Below are 19,500 nucleotides of genomic sequence, written 5' to 3' on the forward strand. Positions count from 1 at the left end.
TGAGTATTGATTGATGTAGCTCGTAGCAACATAAACCTATGTATATAAAAGGAGCACGATTGGAAAATGATGTTAGAAGTAAACAGTTTAGATAGAGCCTCAGTATCCAACAGCGAAGATGAAGGTATGAAGATGCTATCTACTTTTTGTTTGGGTAGAACCTTCGAGGGCCGCGAAACTGCTTTATTTAAATAACAATTTTTTTCGAAGTGTTATATAAATACATTCCCAATTCTTACAGCTTATCATTGTTACTGTTCTTGCACTCCTGGTAATGCATTCGGAATCGTTGGTACTCCCAATTGTACCGTCACTTTCTTATACTGCAGTGAGTGGTCCCACGGTTGTTGCTGCTCCTCCCATAACCATTGTTGCTGCCCAAGGAACGTATGTAGCTCAAACACGTGGAGCTGTACATGTCGCCCCGTTAGAAGGTCATGTTAATTCGGCAGCCTCAGTAAATTTGGAGCCAGCTCCAGGAACCAAGTAAGATATGGGGATTTTCGTGTTAATTACATCGAGAATGTTCTTATTTGAAATAAAATGAATATTGCAATCATTTTATGGCTTTCAACTTACTTCCACGATAAAGCTTCTCAATTCATCACTCAGCTCCCACGGGGCGTAGGGCAAGCTTATTTGCTTACACACTTAGTATGTTCCAAAAGAATTGGTAACAAAATCATAGTCGGTCTTAAAATTTCATTAATATCCTTTATAGCGTAGAGGAAATATTGACTTGCTTCTAACCTTATTTTCCACAGGTAGGTTTCTCAGCATCAACATCGCATTGCGGTCGTTTCCAGCCAATGTTTTCTTTGCGCTGGCAAATAAAAGCCGTATATAGAAAATTAACTCCGTTGCTATTTGACCGTGTCAAACCGTCGCCAATACTTCCCCTGTCATTAAGGTTCTCTAGTCTGGCATAATTTTGAACCGAAGGTAACGCCGTGTGCAGCCAAGATATCCGTAGACGTGTTGAATAGAAGATGATAGTGGAATTGCAAACCTTAAAAAGTGGTTGACAGCTCTATTGCGCTATATGGCATGCTGTTGAGTCCAATATGTCAGGATGGTCGGCGAGTGAGCAGTCCTAGAGATATGTGGAGCAGTGCGGGAAAAGAAGAAAGCCTAGAGGGGAGCTGAAATGTGTAACGATTCAGCCTTACTTACTGGTCAATGAAATTAACGGAACTAAGATAGCAGTGGACACAAAATTGGCAATATTAACATCAATAATCGAGATAGCTCTACCGCCGGACAAGGATAACACAGGATAACAAAAGCGAAACAATATTTACGTTTAACAACGAAATACCCTCAGGTGAAAGCGGTAAATTTTATAAGTAGTACGGATAGAATGGTAAAATAGCTTTATTTGGACTTGGTATTTGCTTCAAAACGACAGACCGCCTTTGATCTGGTTCTCTAAAATTGATCGTTTTCTTCATCCATAAATAGAAGCTATGTTTTTACATCGCTTCAAATCACTCCACTTCTGCTACAAAGTTTCAGAATATTTCACCAACTCTTTATGTTCGACCCTTTCCATTCATGAGAAGCGAATATAGACGTTTCCACTTTTTGAGGTGAGATGGAGAGCAGCTAAGATAGTATGCATCAAGTCATTTGAAACTCCTGTGCAAATATCGAAATGGGGGTCAAGTAAGGACTGGTCTTAGGGAAGACATGAAAAGACACCAAGCTTAAACTACAAAAGCTTTTCTCCTCAATTATCGGGAGACTTACTCTGGAATTTTTTTTCCTTCATAGGCAACTGCTCTTCTTATTCTTCGTCTCCCCACGGCTGGGTGTCCTTAATTCAACACCTATATCTTCGATAAACTTTGACAGCCGATACTCTCCCTAACCCCTTTTTGTTGAAGACCGATCACCTCTGGAAAGAGGCCCGCACCATCTCTACACACGAAAGCGGCAATCAGTTCAAGTTCAGGGCCGAATCTCTAGAATCTCGATATGAAGGACACCTTATTTGCATGAATTTCTTTCAGACATTCCACTCTCCAAATCACTCGATACGTCTAATTTGCCTAATGATGTCCACATTCTTCCTAGAGACAAGATACTCTATTCTAATCATCACAAGAGAACCCTTTTCGATGTCACATGAATGTATGCATTGCAGGTTTTGCTTCCAATAGCAGCGGTTTTCGTTCTTATGTTTTTAGGAAAATAGCTGGTTTTTAGGTGATTGAACGATCATCAGGGTTTTCGAGATTGATAGCCGCGTCCATATCCTCCACTAGCTTTAAGAGCTAGTTTTGATGGCGAAACTTTACAATTGCTCTAAAATAGCAAAGCTCATATTAGGTAACAAAATTGTCGAGGGTAATGCTTTTTACGTGAAACTTCCTTTGACCTTTTAAATCACATGACATTTCTGCCCCCATTCGCGTTACTTAACATTATCTCTCACTCATTTTATGTACAGCCTTCTTCCTTATTTTGATGCTGGTATATTCTATTCCAGCGTACCATAACGACCATCACTGACCTTCCTTCTCTCCTCACTTACCCTTACTTGCTACCCTAAACTTTTTCTCCAGGCAGTTTTCCGAATGGATTTTCAACAGTGGAATAAAATAATAATAGTAATAACTACGCCGTAGTCGGTCCCAAGCCCAGTTGTGAAAGGAGGAGGGATGGATGGCTTCAGTCTGAAACACTGTACGCCACCGCAGTGTCTCTCAGAGGGTAGGTGAGGAAAGTGCAGGAACTTTACAGTCTTGCAGATTACTCACTAAGGAAGCTATCCCCACATTTGGCAGCTTGGGATAAAATGCACCACCAAAATTGAGAAGAAGAAGAAATTTGAGGTCCGGTACGGATAACCGGCGGGAGTCGTCTGACTTGGTGACTGGGAAACCGCTATTCGTGGGGCGGTTCGACACCTAGGCGCCACGACGACCAGGAGCATTGCTTTGCCTGCTGCAGCTGTTTCGCCACAATCTATGGCGACCACTTCAGCAGGTTCGCGTAGCCAGCGGATGAAGTGGACTGAAGAAATGAACTTCTTCATCATCCGCTTCTACTACGAAATAACGGCGTTGGCGGGTACAACATCTTACCGCTTTTTGTTGCACCAGAGACTCATCGAGCGTTTCCTGCAATTTGCGCACGTGACTGTGCAGCGAGTCGCAGACCAGTGCCGCTTTATTACTCGCAGTGACACAACCCTGGCCACCATTAGAGAGCGTTTTCGACTTGAGGTCATCGGGAAAACTAGTGATCGAGAGTCGATGGGGGCAGAGGCGGTGACACCAACAACACCCCGCCGCACTGCAGGCAATAGTTTCAATACTCGCCGAAGCACCCTTCTCCACCGTCCAGCCGATGTTTCCGCTGAGGTTCGGGACGATGTTACCGAGAAGGAAGTTCGACGAGCCATAAACAGCTCGAAGAACTGGAGAGGCTCAGATCTGGATCGGGTGCAGAATTTCTGGTATAAGAAATTTACCAGCGTAAATTTACAGTTACGGTTGGGAAACAGTGTAAATCAGGTCAAGAGTCGACCAGAGGAATTTCACCCTTCCTCACTGCGGGGATTACTTACCTTATGCCGAAGAAGGAGATGGTGCAGGACCCTGCAGACACAAGACCGATTACTTGCTTACCAACCCTCTACAAATTCATAACGCAGAGCAGAAGGGCTGCCGAGTTGGTTCAAGGGGATGCAATGAGCAACCCATTATCGACTCGTTAGTTGTAGGACAAGCAACTAAAGGGCAAAGAAACCTCTTCAGTTGCTATATCGATTATGCCAAGGCTTTTGATATCGTCCCGCATACCTAGCTAATCGATATCCTACATCTGTATCGCATTGATCCGAAACTAATAAAGTTTTTGGCGACAGTCATGGAAGGGTAGCATACCACGTTATCACATCTGAGGGTGCTAATATCTCAGAGCCCATCCGTATACGGAGGGGCATCTTCCAAGGGAATTCGTTGAGTCCCCTTTGGTTTTGTATGGCACCGAACCCCCTTTCATGGCTACTGAATGAAGCTAGAGGGCATGGTTTTACAATAAAGTATGGCCTACGTGCTAAGTGCGAACTGACACACTTGATGTACTTAGATGACATCAAGTTGCATGCTGGTAATGACGACTCTCTTAGAAGTCTATTGCGGATAATAGCCATGTTCAGCCGTGATATTCGGATGGAGTTTGGATTAGACAAAAGTCGAATCAAAGCAATCCGCAAAGGTCATCACGAGCTGCATGCCGGACATAGCATTGGTGACAAGCCTGACGTACTGTTAGTTGACAAGACTACTGTTAATAGCAGCATTGAATGGAAATACATGGAGAAGAATGTAAACTATTAGCCACTGACTCGGGAAATCAACGAAATTTGGCATCTCGAACGGGTGGTTGTAGTTCGCATAATATTGTCAACTATAGGTATTGTACCTAAATCCCTCACGACTTCCCTTGATGTCCTGGGACTTTCGCACAGTCTGGTTCCATTATTGCACCTGACTATGCAGTGGAGCGCAAGCCAGTACCACTTCGTTACCCGCAGCAACACAATCCCGGCCGTTGCATTAACAACACCACGCCGCACTGTAGGAAACAGTTTTATTATTCGCCGAAGCACCCTCGTTCACCGTCCGACTGTAGTCCCCGCTGAGGTTTGGGACGAATTCCAAAAAGTGTGCATAAAACTCTTGGAAATGGATCCTTTGCATAAACCAGGTATTCCAGGCTCGATGCATTCCCAGCAACTCCGAGAATTCTATCTCAACTTAATAATGATATTGTCGCTGCGGCAACGGCAATCACTTGTGTATTGTGGTGCAGTTGCGAATTTCAGATTGCACGGTCAGAAGGTTAGCTTTTGCGTTATTTGTTTGAATAACTGCTAGGCTGATTCAAATCACCACTGGTAATGCCAGCAGGCGAGTGGAAAATAAAAGGCAATAAAAATTACAGCAACTATACCATCTCCAGTGAGATACCCGTAGTGGAATTTGAGCACTCACTAAAACAGAAATTTCCTGTCGTATGCTGTCGTTTACGACGGTATGGCCAAAGTTACTTTAGACGTGTAAATATTGCAACATACGCGAGGAATCAGCGGAGCCTTTTCAGATTACTCAATTAATCCTAACAGAGCTCCTAGACAATACAGTTTTCGGTAACAGAAGCGAAATAATATTGAGGTGGACCTTGGGGGTTACCCGTCCAGCATGTTGAGCATGCTGAGTAGATCACCGCCGACGGCACCCACCATGCCACTAGGTTCAATAAGCCATAAACAGCTCGAAGAACTGGAGAGCTCTGGTCTGGTACAGAAGGTTAACTTGTATACACGGTTGACTGGCACGTAGTAGAAACTAGGTCATTAGTTGCCCTGAGAAATTTTGCACCTCTCCTCACTGCGGGATTACCTTCCCTATCCCTGAGAAGAATACGAGGAGGGGCATCTTACAGGGGATTCATTGAGTCTCCTTTGGTTTGCATGGCACTTGACCTCTTGGCTACTGAATGATGCATGGTTTTGCAATAAAGTGTGGCCTACGTGATAAGTGCGAAGTGACACACTTGGTGTACTTAGATGATATCAAGTTGTATGCTGGCACTGACTACCAACTTAGAAGTCAGTTGCGAATAGTATACATGTTCGGGCGTGATATTCGGCTGGAATTTGTATTAAACAAGTGTCGAATCCAAGCCATTCACAAAAGTCATAACGAGCCGCATGTCGGAAATAGCATTGGTGATCTCCACATCCAAGTTATAATCGAGACCAACTTCTACAAGTAGCTAGGATTGCTGAAAAGAACACATGCTCAAGTAAGTAATCTGAAGGATGCTCTGCTGTCCGAATTCGTGCGACGTAGTTGTGGTGCTGCATGAGGAAGAATAAAATAAGCGCGTTGAATGGATCGCTATCCCTTCACTGGCTTTTGCATTCGGACGAAATCAGATCTAGAAAATGTCCAGCGGCGTCGTTGGACCATCTCATTTCTGTATGCACTGTATGCAATATACGAATAGGTACAATGCTGTATGTAAAGTGATTCACCAAAACCTTGCATACAAGCATGGGCTAATCACGGGAACATGCCCAGTTTACCGATATGAGCCACAGGCAATACTTGATAGTTCTGCTTACAGTGTGTATTGGGAACGGCAAGTTCTAACTGATCGTCACATATTACATAACAAGCCTGGCATGCTGTTTGTTGACAAGATGGGTCGCTCCGCATACATTATTGATATTGCTATCTCCCATAATAGCAACATTGAATGGAAATACATAGGGAAGGAGGTGAACTATGAGCCAAAGAAACTTGTCATCTCGAAAAATTGGTTGTGGTTCCCATAATATTGGGAACTACAGTTATTATAACCAAATCCCTCACGGCTTCCTTTGATGTCCTGGGACTTTCACATAGTTCAAAACCAAGCAAAAGTACACCATTCTGTATACGTGCTAATTACGTGTTCGGACCGAGCGGGAAGGTTTTTAAAAAACACAAGATTTATTATACACTATAAAACTTTATTTGACACACTAAATTCAACCACACGTAACTCATCCAAATGGATTTTAGAGACTGGTCACCGGAGGTTACGTTGCACCTATATTTATTATAAATAATTTGCTGATCTTGCGTCTGGACTTTGGAATGAACTATTTGCTGATGTGCATTTTGCATTTCCCACGTTTTCCAGAAATTGTCTAATGTTGCACATTGCGGTTTCATATTCTATTGGGTCAGATGCAGACGGATACGTAACTTGCTCGATGTTGCGAAGAGTTCTCGACGGATTCTCTCACACGCCTACCACCGACCACCATCACCAGCGACCCTTTATCTTTTAAGTAGGTAGGGTCGTCCGAGCTAAAATGCCTGTCACTTACTGCTAGTATTAAGTAAACTCCGGCATCTGCCGAGATTGGGCCAACTTGTAAGCAAATAATAACCCCGAAATGCTTGAAGCTTAGCAGCAGCTGCCGAGATGCTGACAACTCGGAAATAATGACAGCATCAAGTGAGTAGTATCGAGAAGAGTGTCACCGCGACCCAAAGAATATTTTACGATTTCTAAAAGATAAGATTTTTGTCTGGTATTTGTAGCCTAGCCTAAAATTGATTGATAAAATGTATACAAGACATTGAAAACTAAAAATTGTAGTTTTTAGGAAGCTATCCTTGTCTATCAATTTTACGATGTTTCCTACTTTTAAGCGTTTTGGCAGGGCATCTGTAATTAAGTATTTTCCCAGGTGCATTAACCAACTTTGCACAAAAGCTGGACATTGCCCCAGAATATGTGTGGAGTTTTCACCGCTCCCAGCACAGAATCTGCAGATCGTGTCCGCAAATATCCATAGCTTCCTCAGATGATAATTTAGCCTGTGGTAACCTGCGAGTAACCTTCTTATTACTCTAAGTTTCTTCCCTTACGTTTTAGAAAAGGATGATACCTTTCTTACTGACCAACGACGCGCGACGGATAAATCATTCTCATCTAAAAACACCATGAAAAGCATGCCCTATTCTACGTTGCTTTACTACTTCTAGAGAGCGCGTTTAGTCGTGTTCTACATAAACTTAGCTGGTATACTTTATGGTAATACCTAATATCATGCACGTGGTTAAATTTCTCTTCTCGATATAGGGTTGCATCCATCGTGGAAAAATTACGAGATAGGCCTCCTCGATGGTATATAATTCAAGCAGACGAGAAATCATTTGCGAAAATTGGTGGGAGCATAGAAGACGTCTATCATCACTCCCCTATTTGATGGCGGGCTTAAAAGTGATGATATGATTCTCAATTTGAATACAGGCTTAATATCTTTTCCAGCGCTTGGTGATCAGAATCGCTTCCTGTTTGTTCCTCCGCAATCGTCAGATCAGAACTCTCTAGCCAACCCTTAAAAGCACTGTTTGCTTCGTATAAGTAAAAGTCAGCATCTCTCTGTGAACAAAACCAGCACATTATCGTCGACACAAGCCACCCCCGTACTTCTGAGGCCAGTCATCGGTGTCATACCAGAGCCTCTGCTCTTGCAAATAGTTGACGAAAGCTGCGAGATAGGCAGGAATATCAATCTTCGCCAGCGATTCCCGTATTAGGTTCCAGTTGGTCCAATCGAAAGCATATCTCACGTCCAGGGTCCCACTATGCAATAGTCGCTGGTACTATCCTTTCCGCGAATTGCATATATAGGCAACCCATCAACCAATTTGATAGTATCAATAATTGGACTTTACGGAATCCATCCTGACGATATAAGAGGGCTACTTGATTCTCAAGAAGCGGGAATAACCTATCGTAGATAACACGCTTTACCATTTTCATCACAGTATACCAAATACATATAGGTCTGTTGTTGGTTGGATGCATCGGTCGGATTTATGACAGTAGTCGGCAAGGTCCTCCAACTTGAATTGTTCCTTCAATGCGGTGCAAATTTCACCTTTCGATGCCACTTCGTCGAGATGCTGTACTATATATAGATTTTATGTTTTTAGGAATCTTCTGTGGCATCCTTCTCTAGTAAGTTCTTAATTTGGTTGCACAAGCCATCTGTTTTGCCTGACTGGACTTTTTCAGCTCAAACATGGCGTCACTCTTCTGGATTTTGTTGATGTTTCGACCTACATCTTTTAGTTTGGGATCTTTTCCAATATCTCCGTCTAGGATAGATTGCGCTTTCTGCAGATCACAATTGCCTCAGGGTGAATTCTTTCCTTTGCTTCCTTCTTTGCCTTTTTGTAATTTGTGATCTTGGTTCATAAACGATTTTCGTTCTCCTTGGATTTCGCTTCGATTGCTAGAGCTCGCTTTTTCCCTTCCGCACTTTTAATTCCATTTTCAGCGCTGATAGTATTCCTTTTTTTCCTTTTAGGTAGCCGCTGATTTCCTATAGGATCCACATCTTTTCCCTGTACTCTCTAGTTTGGTAGCAGGTTCATGACATTTGGTCGCTTGTCACACTGTTGGCGCAATAGATTTCGGTTGGTCTTTGAAATTTCCTTCTTTTTTCTGTTATATGTAGAAGACCCTAATAGCCTTTACCATAGCTTTTATAGTTTGGTCCACGTTCCGCTTGTCCTTCACAAACTCAGCCAGCTCAATTATTTTCGCTCTAAAATGGATAAAGGATAATCCCTCCGGATGAGAGCGTTTGCTTTCATGAATAACGACGGACTGTCTTTATATAGTCCTTCACCTGAGCCATTCATTGGCTTCACCTTTTACGATCTTTGGCATTAATGGAAATCTAATAGTGGACAAGCTTTTCTTAAATGTCTTTCACTTGATCCTGGAGTGGCTACTGCTGCCGTTCCGCTTGAACAAATGCGGGGCTGTTATTCCCGTTTTTGTCGTCCAGTGGTCTGCCTTTAACTCTTCTTTCTTTGGGTTTTTACTCATGTTATCGGTAGAGTGGTATTTCACTCGAGAAACCTCCGCCTTCAAATCTTAAACACTTGTAGCGTTAGATGCCACGGGATCAGGTTGCCTTTAGTTAGTTCACCCACTACACAACTTTGTATAGTATATATAAATAAGAAACTTCTAGAGTATCCTTTGCGAAACTCGAACTCAATTCCCACTGTATGATTTCGAAGACATATCCATATTATAGCACACTACACTTTGGTTCGTTATACACCTCTTCCAATTATGAAATAATTTTAAACATTGAATTCTCTCTATATAATTTCCTTTTTAAATAAAGAAATAAATAGGTAAATAAAATGTAGATACCTCTTAATTACGTGATGATTGCGCAGCCGAATAAAACATATTTTAAACCAGAAATGTTTGAAGGTTTCATTCAGTTGCAACGTCTTTATAACCTATATAGATCTGTCGACTTGAAAATTGAAGACAGACACGGTTCAGATATGAAAGTGTAACCACGGTGATTTAGACCAGTAGAGTTTAAACAAGTAGTACAAGCCATATTCAAGTTGACATAAGGAAAGATTTGCAAAGGGAATGTCTACTAAGAAGGAGGGCTCTAGTTCCTTATCTAGAATCGGGAGGAAACTTCTTAACAGTTTTCTTAAATCAGGATTGGTAGGGTAATATTATAGATAAAATACGACTGCAGCCAAACCTTACAAAGCATTACAGGTGTTCAGAATATGAGCACGTTTACAACCTGACAGGGATCTGACAAGAGAACTGTATTCCGTAGATGCATGCGAAGATGAAAAAGGCTGTTTTCCCTGCACCGATCGTAGTAGGTTAGTGTGAGCCTTGCACATATTTGGGGTTCGTGATGGTATCCGGCTTTTAAAGCGGACCTGGAAAGGGCTAGGACGCAATTAACATGATCCGCGTCGTATAAATCAGCATAGAACATACCGAGGTAAAGGCCGACGACAAAAGTACCAGCACAAAGACCCAGTTACATGATAGCTCGACTTTTCAGATGGCGCTGAACTCTGGTTTTGGAACGGCATCCGACTACAGGCTCGAGTACAAACCCGAACGATGGCTTTACCTTGAGTCAGTGCTTAGATTAATGTTTTTCAGGGTTCATCTAGCAATAATTTATTAAATTCCGCCATGCTATTATATTAACATAGTATGCTGACTCCAAGCCCAGGTAAAGAAGGAGGATTTGAGGCAACGTACTTGTACTATCCTTAGTAAATCAAAAATAAAATGGTGAGATCAGGGAAAGAGAGATGGGCAAGGGTTCTTGATGCATGGACGGCGTCAGGACGTAAGTAAGTTAGTCCGAGAAAAAGCAAAACAAATACGTGTCTGCACACTAAATGTTAGCACCCTAACTGGAAAGACCGAGCAACTCGCAAGAGCTCTTCGGAAAAGGCGCATTGATATCTCTGCTTTGCAAGAAACCCGATGGTCTGGTGCCAGAAGCTACGACATAAAACGCGAACATGAACGTATCTCGATGAAAAGACTTGTCGCGTGCCTGATTACGACTATATAATCATTGCCGCCATCGTGGCGACCTTAATGGTCATGTGGGTGAAAAGGCAAACGGTAACAGGTATCATGGAGGCAAGAGGTTTGGAGCGCGCAATAAGGGTGGCAAGCGTGTAATCGAATTTGCGGACACCCATGACCTTGTACTTATCAATATATGGGTCCTCAAACGATTGTCTCATCTTCCTACATTTTATAGTGGAAATAGTAAAACGCAAATATGTAGATTATATACTCATAAGACGCCGACATTTACCACCGTCCTTGATTGCAAAGCTGTTCCCCATGAGACCACCGCACCTCAACATCGGCGGTTGATTGCCGTCATGCGAATTAAGCCACCGATGAAACAGTATGCAAAATGTACTGGCCCGCCGCACATTAAGAAATGGTGGCGATTTCGTGAGAAGAAAGCAGAAATGATTTCGCTTACCCCGCGACTGACAACCATTACGAATATGGAAGAATCGTGGAACCAAATGAAATCCACGATCCACAAAGCGGCCTCTGTAACCCTCGGGGTCACCAAGCCAGATAAGCGGCACATTAATTAAGATATTTGACTTTGGAATGACGATGTTGAAATAAAGGCCCGTGGAAAAAACGCTTCCAGCGATGGCCAGAGAGATTGACATGTATCGACTTGCCAAAAACCCAAACTAACGCACACAGGAAATCGAACGCTTCTGTTGCATTAATGATAAGATCGAGAAGATTTCAACTGAGGAATTTGTTCATCCTCCACTTCCAGCGCAACTGAAGTCGAGGAAGCAATAAAACGAATGAAATCGGGAAAAGCCGTAGGATTTGACGACATCGCATCTGAGCTCTGGAAAGCGAAGAGTTGGTACCCAACACTGCGGCTCAGTGAATTCATTAATCGGGGTATTCAGGAAGGTAGAACACCATTTGATGGGTAAGAAAGTACCACAGTTCCAATATGGAATATGCCATACCTTGAAAATTTTTGAACACATTCATGACAACCGTATTCGCAAAATCATTGAAATAACCGTGAATCAGGCTGGATTTGTCAAGAACTGCGAAACTACTGACGCAATACACTCAACGAGAAACACCGTTAAAAGCATCGCTCTCTTTACATTGCATTTCTGGATCTGGAGAAAACATTTGACCTTGTGCCACACGAACTCATCTAGTATGTTCTGCGACAACACTTAGTGCCTGAAGAACTCATGCGCTAGCTCCAACTGCTCTACCATGTTCCGAAAAGTAAAGTTTGAAGTGTGGCGGGTGTATCAAAACCACTTCCTGTCTCTGTTGGTGTTCATCAAGGAAGCGCTCTCTCACCACTCCTCTTTGTTCTTGTTATTGACACCGTCACACGGACATCAAACGTCTAGCGCAATATACACTGCTTTATGCAGATGATGTTTTCCTAGCATCTAATAGCAAACATGATATTGAGCAACTTGTCCAAAAATGATCGCCTTATGCAACACGGTCTCAGATTGAATCTGAATAAAAGTGAGTTTTTGACGACCGATCCCCACGAAACGGGCACAATCACTGTTAGCGGCAGTCACCTGCCCATAAGTGAACGATTTAAATATCTCGGGCCAAGGTTATCAGCCAATGGAGAACTGTGTTATGAAATTTTTTCACGCATGAACGCAACGATCGTGGAAAAACTGCGAGAGAAGCGTCTTTGAGGGAATGGTCACATAATTCGCGCTAACGAGAATTCACTTCCCAAGATTGGTCTGAACATCGAGGTCGATGGTATGCAACCAAAAGGCCGGCCAAAACAACGGTGGCTTGATACGCTAGATGGAGATTTAAAAGCCTCGAAATTGCACCCAGATCAGGCATTCGATAGAGCCTAATGGCAAAACCGATCACGACAAGCCGTCCCCGCTTGTGCACAGGACAAAGGCTGAAGAAAAAGAAAAAAGATCTAGCAATAATTTATTAGTTAAGAATAATATGTTGCTATATGGCAATCAATACCGGTTTCTCGGTATTTCGTTCGTACTGAAAAGCCAAATATTTATCATTGCTTCGAGCAAGGATTACGAATTTCAAAAAATGTCAATCATTGCAAATGCATCAAATAAGGTATCTTTCATTACAATGGTACAAGCAAAAAGATTTTAAATGCGACACCATAGATAGCGATCTTTTCTTTCAAAGTACTATTGATGAACAAAGTAAAGGAGAACACGGAAGGTTATCATCGACTTCGGACCCTTAGCTCCTATGTAATACGACGCCAATCAAGGTGTCAAAATAAAGATTCAATATATGTTCTTTGATGCATTTTACTATTTCGTTATCATAATTCAAAATCAGTGTCAATACATACAAAATAATTTAAATAAATTAACTACTCCCAAATAATTTAGTAAACAGTTCCTGGAGCTGGTTGCAAGTTAATAGAAGCAGCAGAGTGAGCGTGTCCTGCCAATGGAGCAATATGAGCGGCTCCACGAGTTTGAGCTACATAACTTCCTTCAACAGATGGTAAGACTGCAGCATGGGGAACTACGGCAGGGTGAGTAGCAATTGAGGAATATGCTACAGCTGGAGTGTATGCAGGAGCAATAATTGGAGTATGAACTGGAGCAACGGCTGGAGTATAAACTGGAGCTACAGCAGGAACGACAGGAGCAGCCCATCCATGGATGGTACCTGGAGCAGCGTCATCATTGATTGAAGCGACCGATTTGGCGTGACCTGCAAGTGGAGCTACATGAACCGCACCTTGGGTTTTGGCAACATATTCTCCCTCAGCTTGAACAACAGGAGCAATAACTGGAGTATGAGCTACAGCTGGGGTATATGCTGGGACAACAGCTGGGGCGATCCATTGACCAGCAGTGCCAGGAGCAGCACGATCGTTATCAGCAATCACCGATTTGGCATGTCCTGCAAGAGGAGCGACATGAACCGCTCCTTGAGTTTTGGCAACATATTCTCCTTGGAGCTCATGGGCGGAAACAGTACCAGGAGCAGATTCAAGATTGATGGCAGCAGCGGAGTTTGCATGTCCAGACAATGGCGCTACGTGAACGGCACCTTGGGTTTTGGCAACATAGCTACCTTCGACTGGAACGGCGGGAACAGCCCATGGCAAGGCATGTGATTGAATACCAGCGGCTAGGCCCAACACGACTACGACAACGGCGAACTAATTGAAAAGATGACACGTTTTTAGAGTTTCTTATTTATAAGGGGTTCGAATGGAAAACTCACCTTCATGTTGCTTGAGTTAGTAAATTACTCCACGACTGTGATGTGAATGATAATTACTGAAACGTGGAGTACGTTTTTATATCAAAATTAGCGGCGCAAAAATTTGGGAGTACCGGCTCCTAACCTTCATTCACGAAATATGCATTATTTGTCGAGAGGCTTTCAATTCGCAATGCTTGCAATTTTTTAATCATAATTTAACATGTTTCGGTGCAAGTTCAAGAGAATATGTGCGTCTACATATCTAATCAACTGATTGATCAGAACCCGTTTTCCGTGCTTAAGTCATGCGTGCTCACAATTTTGAGGTGCGCGTTCACGTACGTAATAATGTGTACCCAAACAGCTTGTTTGGAGTCAATCAAATGCGGCGCAACGGCCTTGTTAGGAATTTGAAACTTGTTAGTCATAGTTTGCAACATATTGCACCCAACTCGTTATTATGTATGCTGATAACACTTTTGCAATTTTGCAGACATTGACCTTACCACCCGCCAGCAGCTTTGAGTGAAGTTATTTTACGGTGTGTACATATTCAAATAGTTAATAGTGATTGATTGAGCGGAAGTTTTTTAGAAATAGATTGTTAAAATTAGGCAATTATATTGAATTCATTCAAATATAAGGATTACATTTAACATCCTGGAAGGTTTTTCCTATAAGAAGTAAATCATGCGATTAAGGGCAATGTAAGGTTTTTAACCATTTACATAAAAAATATTTCAAACGTCTTTAATATCCCCTAAACCTTGAAGCGAATGCTGTTCATCCGAACATTGATGTCTTGAGTACCAATTTAATGTTTTCAACACACTTATCATTACGTCTCTTCTTCTTTTTCTTCAGCCTTTGTCCCGTTCACAAGCGGGGTCGGCTCGGCTTATCATTACGTCTCTATGATATACTCGTACTTTAGTTCTGCACACTGCCTACTGCTCTCTGAAACTTCATTTAGAGGTCCTATGATTCAATAATCTTGAACTGGAAATTTCGTTCAGGAACTAGGGAGTAGAAATTAGACCTTTTATTGGGAAACTCAAAAAATAGTAGGTGGTCTGCAGGTCAATTAAAGCGGTAATTTCTCGGAACTATCCCTGAAAGAAGTAAATAATCACCACAATTGGTCATTGATTGTATATTAAGCAAGTCGGTAGTAGGAAGCTCGGAGCTTCAGGTATTAAAGGTCTTCCTGACCTTTGATCTAAGAATATTTGGGTACACGATGGTTCCATTTATACACACATAGCTCGTAGTGCATATACGTTGAATATACCCAATATTATATTCTACTACTAGCTTACTAAAACCATCTCCCCTCATCGTGGAGGTGTACGATGCAACATCTCTAGGGAGTTCCGTGGGGTATAGCGCCACGGAAAACCTAGGGATATTACATTGTGGCGCGGTTAAAGCCCTACCGGCGTACTTCTACGGCGAGAATTGTTCCCTCCCTTCTCGTAAGCGCTCTAACCTTCGAAGCTTCCCTTGAATATAACTTATGGTGCCCCTAACTACATTCCACACTTCTTGGGATTCGAGCATTTGCGGAACGATTGTCTCCACTTGAAAGTGTCTCGTCAAAAGAAGTTGAATCTGTTCCCTCTTATTTGCAAATCACGAACATACGAAGCGTATATGCTTCGAGTTCCCGTATTCGTTTAGAGATTCAGGACGAAGCGCACGTTCTCTCTTTCCGTCCTCGATTATGGTCACTGCGTGCTGTTCAGTTATATAATCTTCGCATCTCTTCCGTCAAAAATGAAATTTTGCAGTGATATAGGCTATAATATAGAGCATGATCTTACCAAGTTTGGTGGAAATCGCACTATTACTAACAAAGTTATAATACCTCAAATTTGTTCCTTCTTTGAAAATTGAAGACTATGAATGTCAATATCACCCGAAAGTGGATACTCTCACATAATATATGGATATATTACGTGCTACATACTAAGAAATACACAAAACCTTTCGTACCTGAAGCGTCCAGCTTCCGGTTTCCCGACTTGTTAATACTTTAATAAGCGCAGTGCAGAAATCGTCGGGTTGACCTTTTGTGTTTTTTTTAATTCCTGGTTTCACCAGACAACTTGGACAACTAAGAGCGTGGTTCCTCTACCAACTTTGATATTAGGACACATAATCTTGGTCGGTGGGCTCATGGTAGCATTCCAAAAGGACCAGACCATCCTCTTCCGTTTCTTGGAACAATGTCAGGGACAGACTGGTGATTGTCAGGTTTACAGTTCCTATCATTATGGGAGTTGCTGCAATGTCCTTATAGGCTTATTGCGCCTTAAGCAGTAAATGCAAGCTTTCTGAATTGGAGAGTATATGGTACCTTTCACAGACTTCTCCATAGGGGAATAAAACCCGTGCCTCGACCAGGACTTGAACTCTTTAAGTCACAGATAGATTTGAAGTCTATCTTTCTATTCTTATTACTTAGAAACTCACTATTCATAGTTTCAGTATTTTTGGTATGGACAAACACAATTGTCTTCACCTGATCCTTCTGTGCTTACCTGAAGCACCTTGGTCTTCTTCAGACGAGTTCTAATTTGCCGAAGATTTTGCCATTGGAAAAAACAATAAATAAAATAATTTTTGACAAAACTCATAAGAAATTAACAAAGATTATTTCAGTAATGACAAATTAAAGTGATTTTTTTAGATGCCGCAAAAACCTGTCAGGTATTAGCAGTTCTCTAAATCAAATTGCGTTCTTTTCAGTTGAAGACATCTTTATTTCACAAACACAGAATATCGGAATACCGAATTTAAAGAAGGCAGGCAGCAATATTGTACATATTTGGTATCAACCATTCATCAAGTCTCTGGCAAATATTTACAAGGTTCCTGGTGCGGGTTCCAAGTTGACTGAAGCGGCAGAGTTGAGGTGTCCTGGCAATGGGGCAACATGTACGGCACCACGGTTTTGGGCTACATAACTTCCTTCAGCGGCAACGACAGCTGGTGCAACAACTGGGGCGGAGTAGGCGGTGATAGCAGGAGCAGAGTAGGCACTTACAAGTGGAGAAGCATGCACGGCTACAGCTCCTGGAGCAGCAGCATAGTATCCAGGACCACTAACAGCGGTGTATGACAAAGGTGAAGCCAAATATGGAAGAGGAACATATCCGGATTGAGCTCCTGCGGCTAAAGCCAACATGACTACGGCAATGACGAACTGTACATGAAAGAAAATATTTTTTTTATTAAAGTTAACTTTTACTAGTGATTCCAAGCCAAAACTTTACCTTCATGTTGAATTAAGTTTGGCTGTTTTCAAAAAGATTGAGGGATTGTTTATCTGCTGAAAGCAAGATGACTTGTGATGTTCTCCGTAAACTTCATCGAGTTTATATACAATTTTTTTGACTAAGCATCAACACAATACCAAAACATCTCTGACAACTTGTCAGTAAATCTCACTTGAACTGTATCCCAAAAATCAGATCGCCACTAGTAAATGTACTTGAATACTTACCAATAGCAACAACAACAAGAGATAGGTCTTACTCCAATTTTAGATTCATATTATTTGTATCTGAGAGGTGTGTCTATATTTTTTTATTTTACAGTCTGTTCTGAAAATAACAAGGGTTGACTTACTATTCATGAAAACATATCGAAGATGAAAACTGCACTAGACCTGATTACATATTTTCCTAGCACAGAATCCATATTCAGCCCAAATTTCGTTGCTGGTTACATTTGAATTGTATTATGATTTTGACAATTTAGGTGCCAGCTTCAACGACGCAAAAATTGTTCCTAGGCAAACGCACACATACTATGTATAGTCAATTAGAGTCAATTTTTTACACGCATTATGCCTGCATGCCCTGGCCGGTGTTTTCAATTCAGATAAGTAGTTGTGGTCTTGATTCTTGAACGGAACCAAACTTACCAAACCTGTCTCCAAGACCAAATAGCCAGCAGCAAAGGTAGCACTTGAACCGTGGATGCGAACGTGCAACTCACATGTCGTCAGCAATTTGGCTTCATGACATTGAAATAATTCGATCAGTTATCATTTGTCTAAAACTAGTTGCCAACAGCTTTTCACAGTTTGATCAATTTCGCTTTCGATGTAATCAGACAACCTGTGAGCATTATTCGATTATGCACCCTCAGGGCATGTAAGCAACACTTGAAATGCATTACGCTGGTTCGTTACAAAGTGCGTTATGGAAGCAGTGGCCAGGCTTCCGTGTTGGCGGACTTAGATTATGTATTTGGATCAATTTTTGTAAATAGTGCGTAACCTTGAATAATGGGCTCGCTGAGAGGTGAAAATATGACCCAGTCGGATGAGCAAGTAATCCTGTTTCTAACAGTTTTTATTGTATATAAAACCGAAGACCATCCCAACAGACATCACAAATCACCTTGCATTCAGCAAATTAACAATCGTTTCCATTTTTAATTTGTGCAATATTCCAAATAATCTCAACATGAAGGTAAAATTTTTTATTTGAATTCTAGCTTATAAAATTGATCTGTTGATATTTCCTTCCAGTTCGTTATTGCCGTAGTCATGTTATCCCTCGCTCTTGGAGCACAATCAGGACTTCTGCGTCTTCCGTACTTGGCTTCACCTCTGCCGTACACCGTTGTCAGTGGTCCTCGCTGGGTGGCTGCCCCCGAAAGGTCCATCGCTGTTCATGCCTCTCTACACCCTGTCCCCATCGTTTCAACTTATGCTGCTCCTGTCGTCACTACCTATCATTCAGTACCCATTCCTGCTCAAGGAGATTATATAGCAAAAACACGAGGATCACTCCACGTTGCTCCATTGCCAGGACATATCAACTCAGTTAGATCGATCAACTTGGAACCTGCACCAGGAACTCTATAAACGATTGGAAAGGATAAAATTAGTCCTGGGACCAAACAGTTAATTTTTTGAGCACTGATTGTTGGGTGCTATGAAATAAAGAATAAATAATGCTACATACATTGATTGCTTTATTACCTTGCTCAGTATAAAAGTTTCACATGCATAATATTCTTTTCTCCTGATATTTCTTCTTCTTGTATAATGGTACAGTCAGATGACGGCCCTTGGTTCTTCAAGTTTCTACTCTTTTCAGTCACTCTAATGGGTCTATTTTGTTTCGATGGATCTTCAAACTCAGATAATACCGTAGACTTGAAACCCACGAAAATTATATTCTCAGCATTTCTCCAGCATCCGTTTCAATGAGTCACTTTCTAGATTGAAGTCTTCTCTAATATTCACCAAAAATACTGTTTGACAATGGTTTGGCCCTTTTATCCATTATTTTTGAAACATATTCGTAACAACGATATCCGTCTGAAGTT

General features: G+C 41.8%; 4 protein-coding genes across 4 annotated transcripts; 2 read left to right on the forward strand and 2 right to left on the reverse strand.

The window, feature by feature from the left end:
* LOC119646128 (adult cuticle protein 1-like) lies at positions 1–557 on the forward strand. Its single transcript, XM_038046478.1, has 2 exons — positions 1–124; positions 242–557. The coding sequence occupies exons 1-2, from the start codon at positions 119–121 to the stop codon at positions 488–490; spliced, it is 255 nt and encodes an 84-aa protein (XP_037902406.1). The 5' UTR covers positions 1–118; the 3' UTR covers positions 491–557.
* Positions 558–13,217: 12,660 nt separating this feature from the next.
* Positions 13,218–14,212, reverse strand: LOC119661221 (adult cuticle protein 1-like). The gene is made up of 2 exons (XM_038070446.1): positions 14,170–14,212; positions 13,218–14,104 (listed from the first exon to the last, which is right to left on the reverse strand). Exons 1-2 carry the CDS (start codon positions 14,173–14,175, stop codon positions 13,316–13,318), a joined length of 795 nt encoding a protein of 264 aa, XP_037926374.1. The 5' UTR covers positions 14,176–14,212; the 3' UTR covers positions 13,218–13,315.
* A 2,683-nt stretch (positions 14,213–16,895) lies between these two features.
* Positions 16,896–17,588, reverse strand: LOC119661024 (adult cuticle protein 1-like). Its single transcript, XM_038070181.1, has 2 exons — positions 17,430–17,588; positions 16,896–17,359 (listed from the first exon to the last, which is right to left on the reverse strand). The coding sequence occupies exons 1-2, from the start codon at positions 17,433–17,435 to the stop codon at positions 17,018–17,020; spliced, it is 348 nt and encodes a 115-aa protein (XP_037926109.1). The 5' UTR covers positions 17,436–17,588; the 3' UTR covers positions 16,896–17,017.
* Positions 17,589–18,216: 628 nt separating this feature from the next.
* LOC119661547 (adult cuticle protein 1-like) lies at positions 18,217–19,130 on the forward strand. Its single transcript, XM_038070932.1, has 2 exons — positions 18,217–18,635; positions 18,695–19,130. The coding sequence occupies exons 1-2, from the start codon at positions 18,630–18,632 to the stop codon at positions 19,031–19,033; spliced, it is 345 nt and encodes a 114-aa protein (XP_037926860.1). The 5' UTR covers positions 18,217–18,629; the 3' UTR covers positions 19,034–19,130.
* The last annotated feature ends 370 nt before the right edge of the window (positions 19,131–19,500 follow it).

Source organism: Hermetia illucens, chromosome 1 (genome assembly GCF_905115235.1).
Source record: "Hermetia illucens chromosome 1, iHerIll2.2.curated.20191125, whole genome shotgun sequence".
Classification (NCBI taxonomy): domain Eukaryota; kingdom Metazoa; phylum Arthropoda; class Insecta; order Diptera; family Stratiomyidae; genus Hermetia; species Hermetia illucens.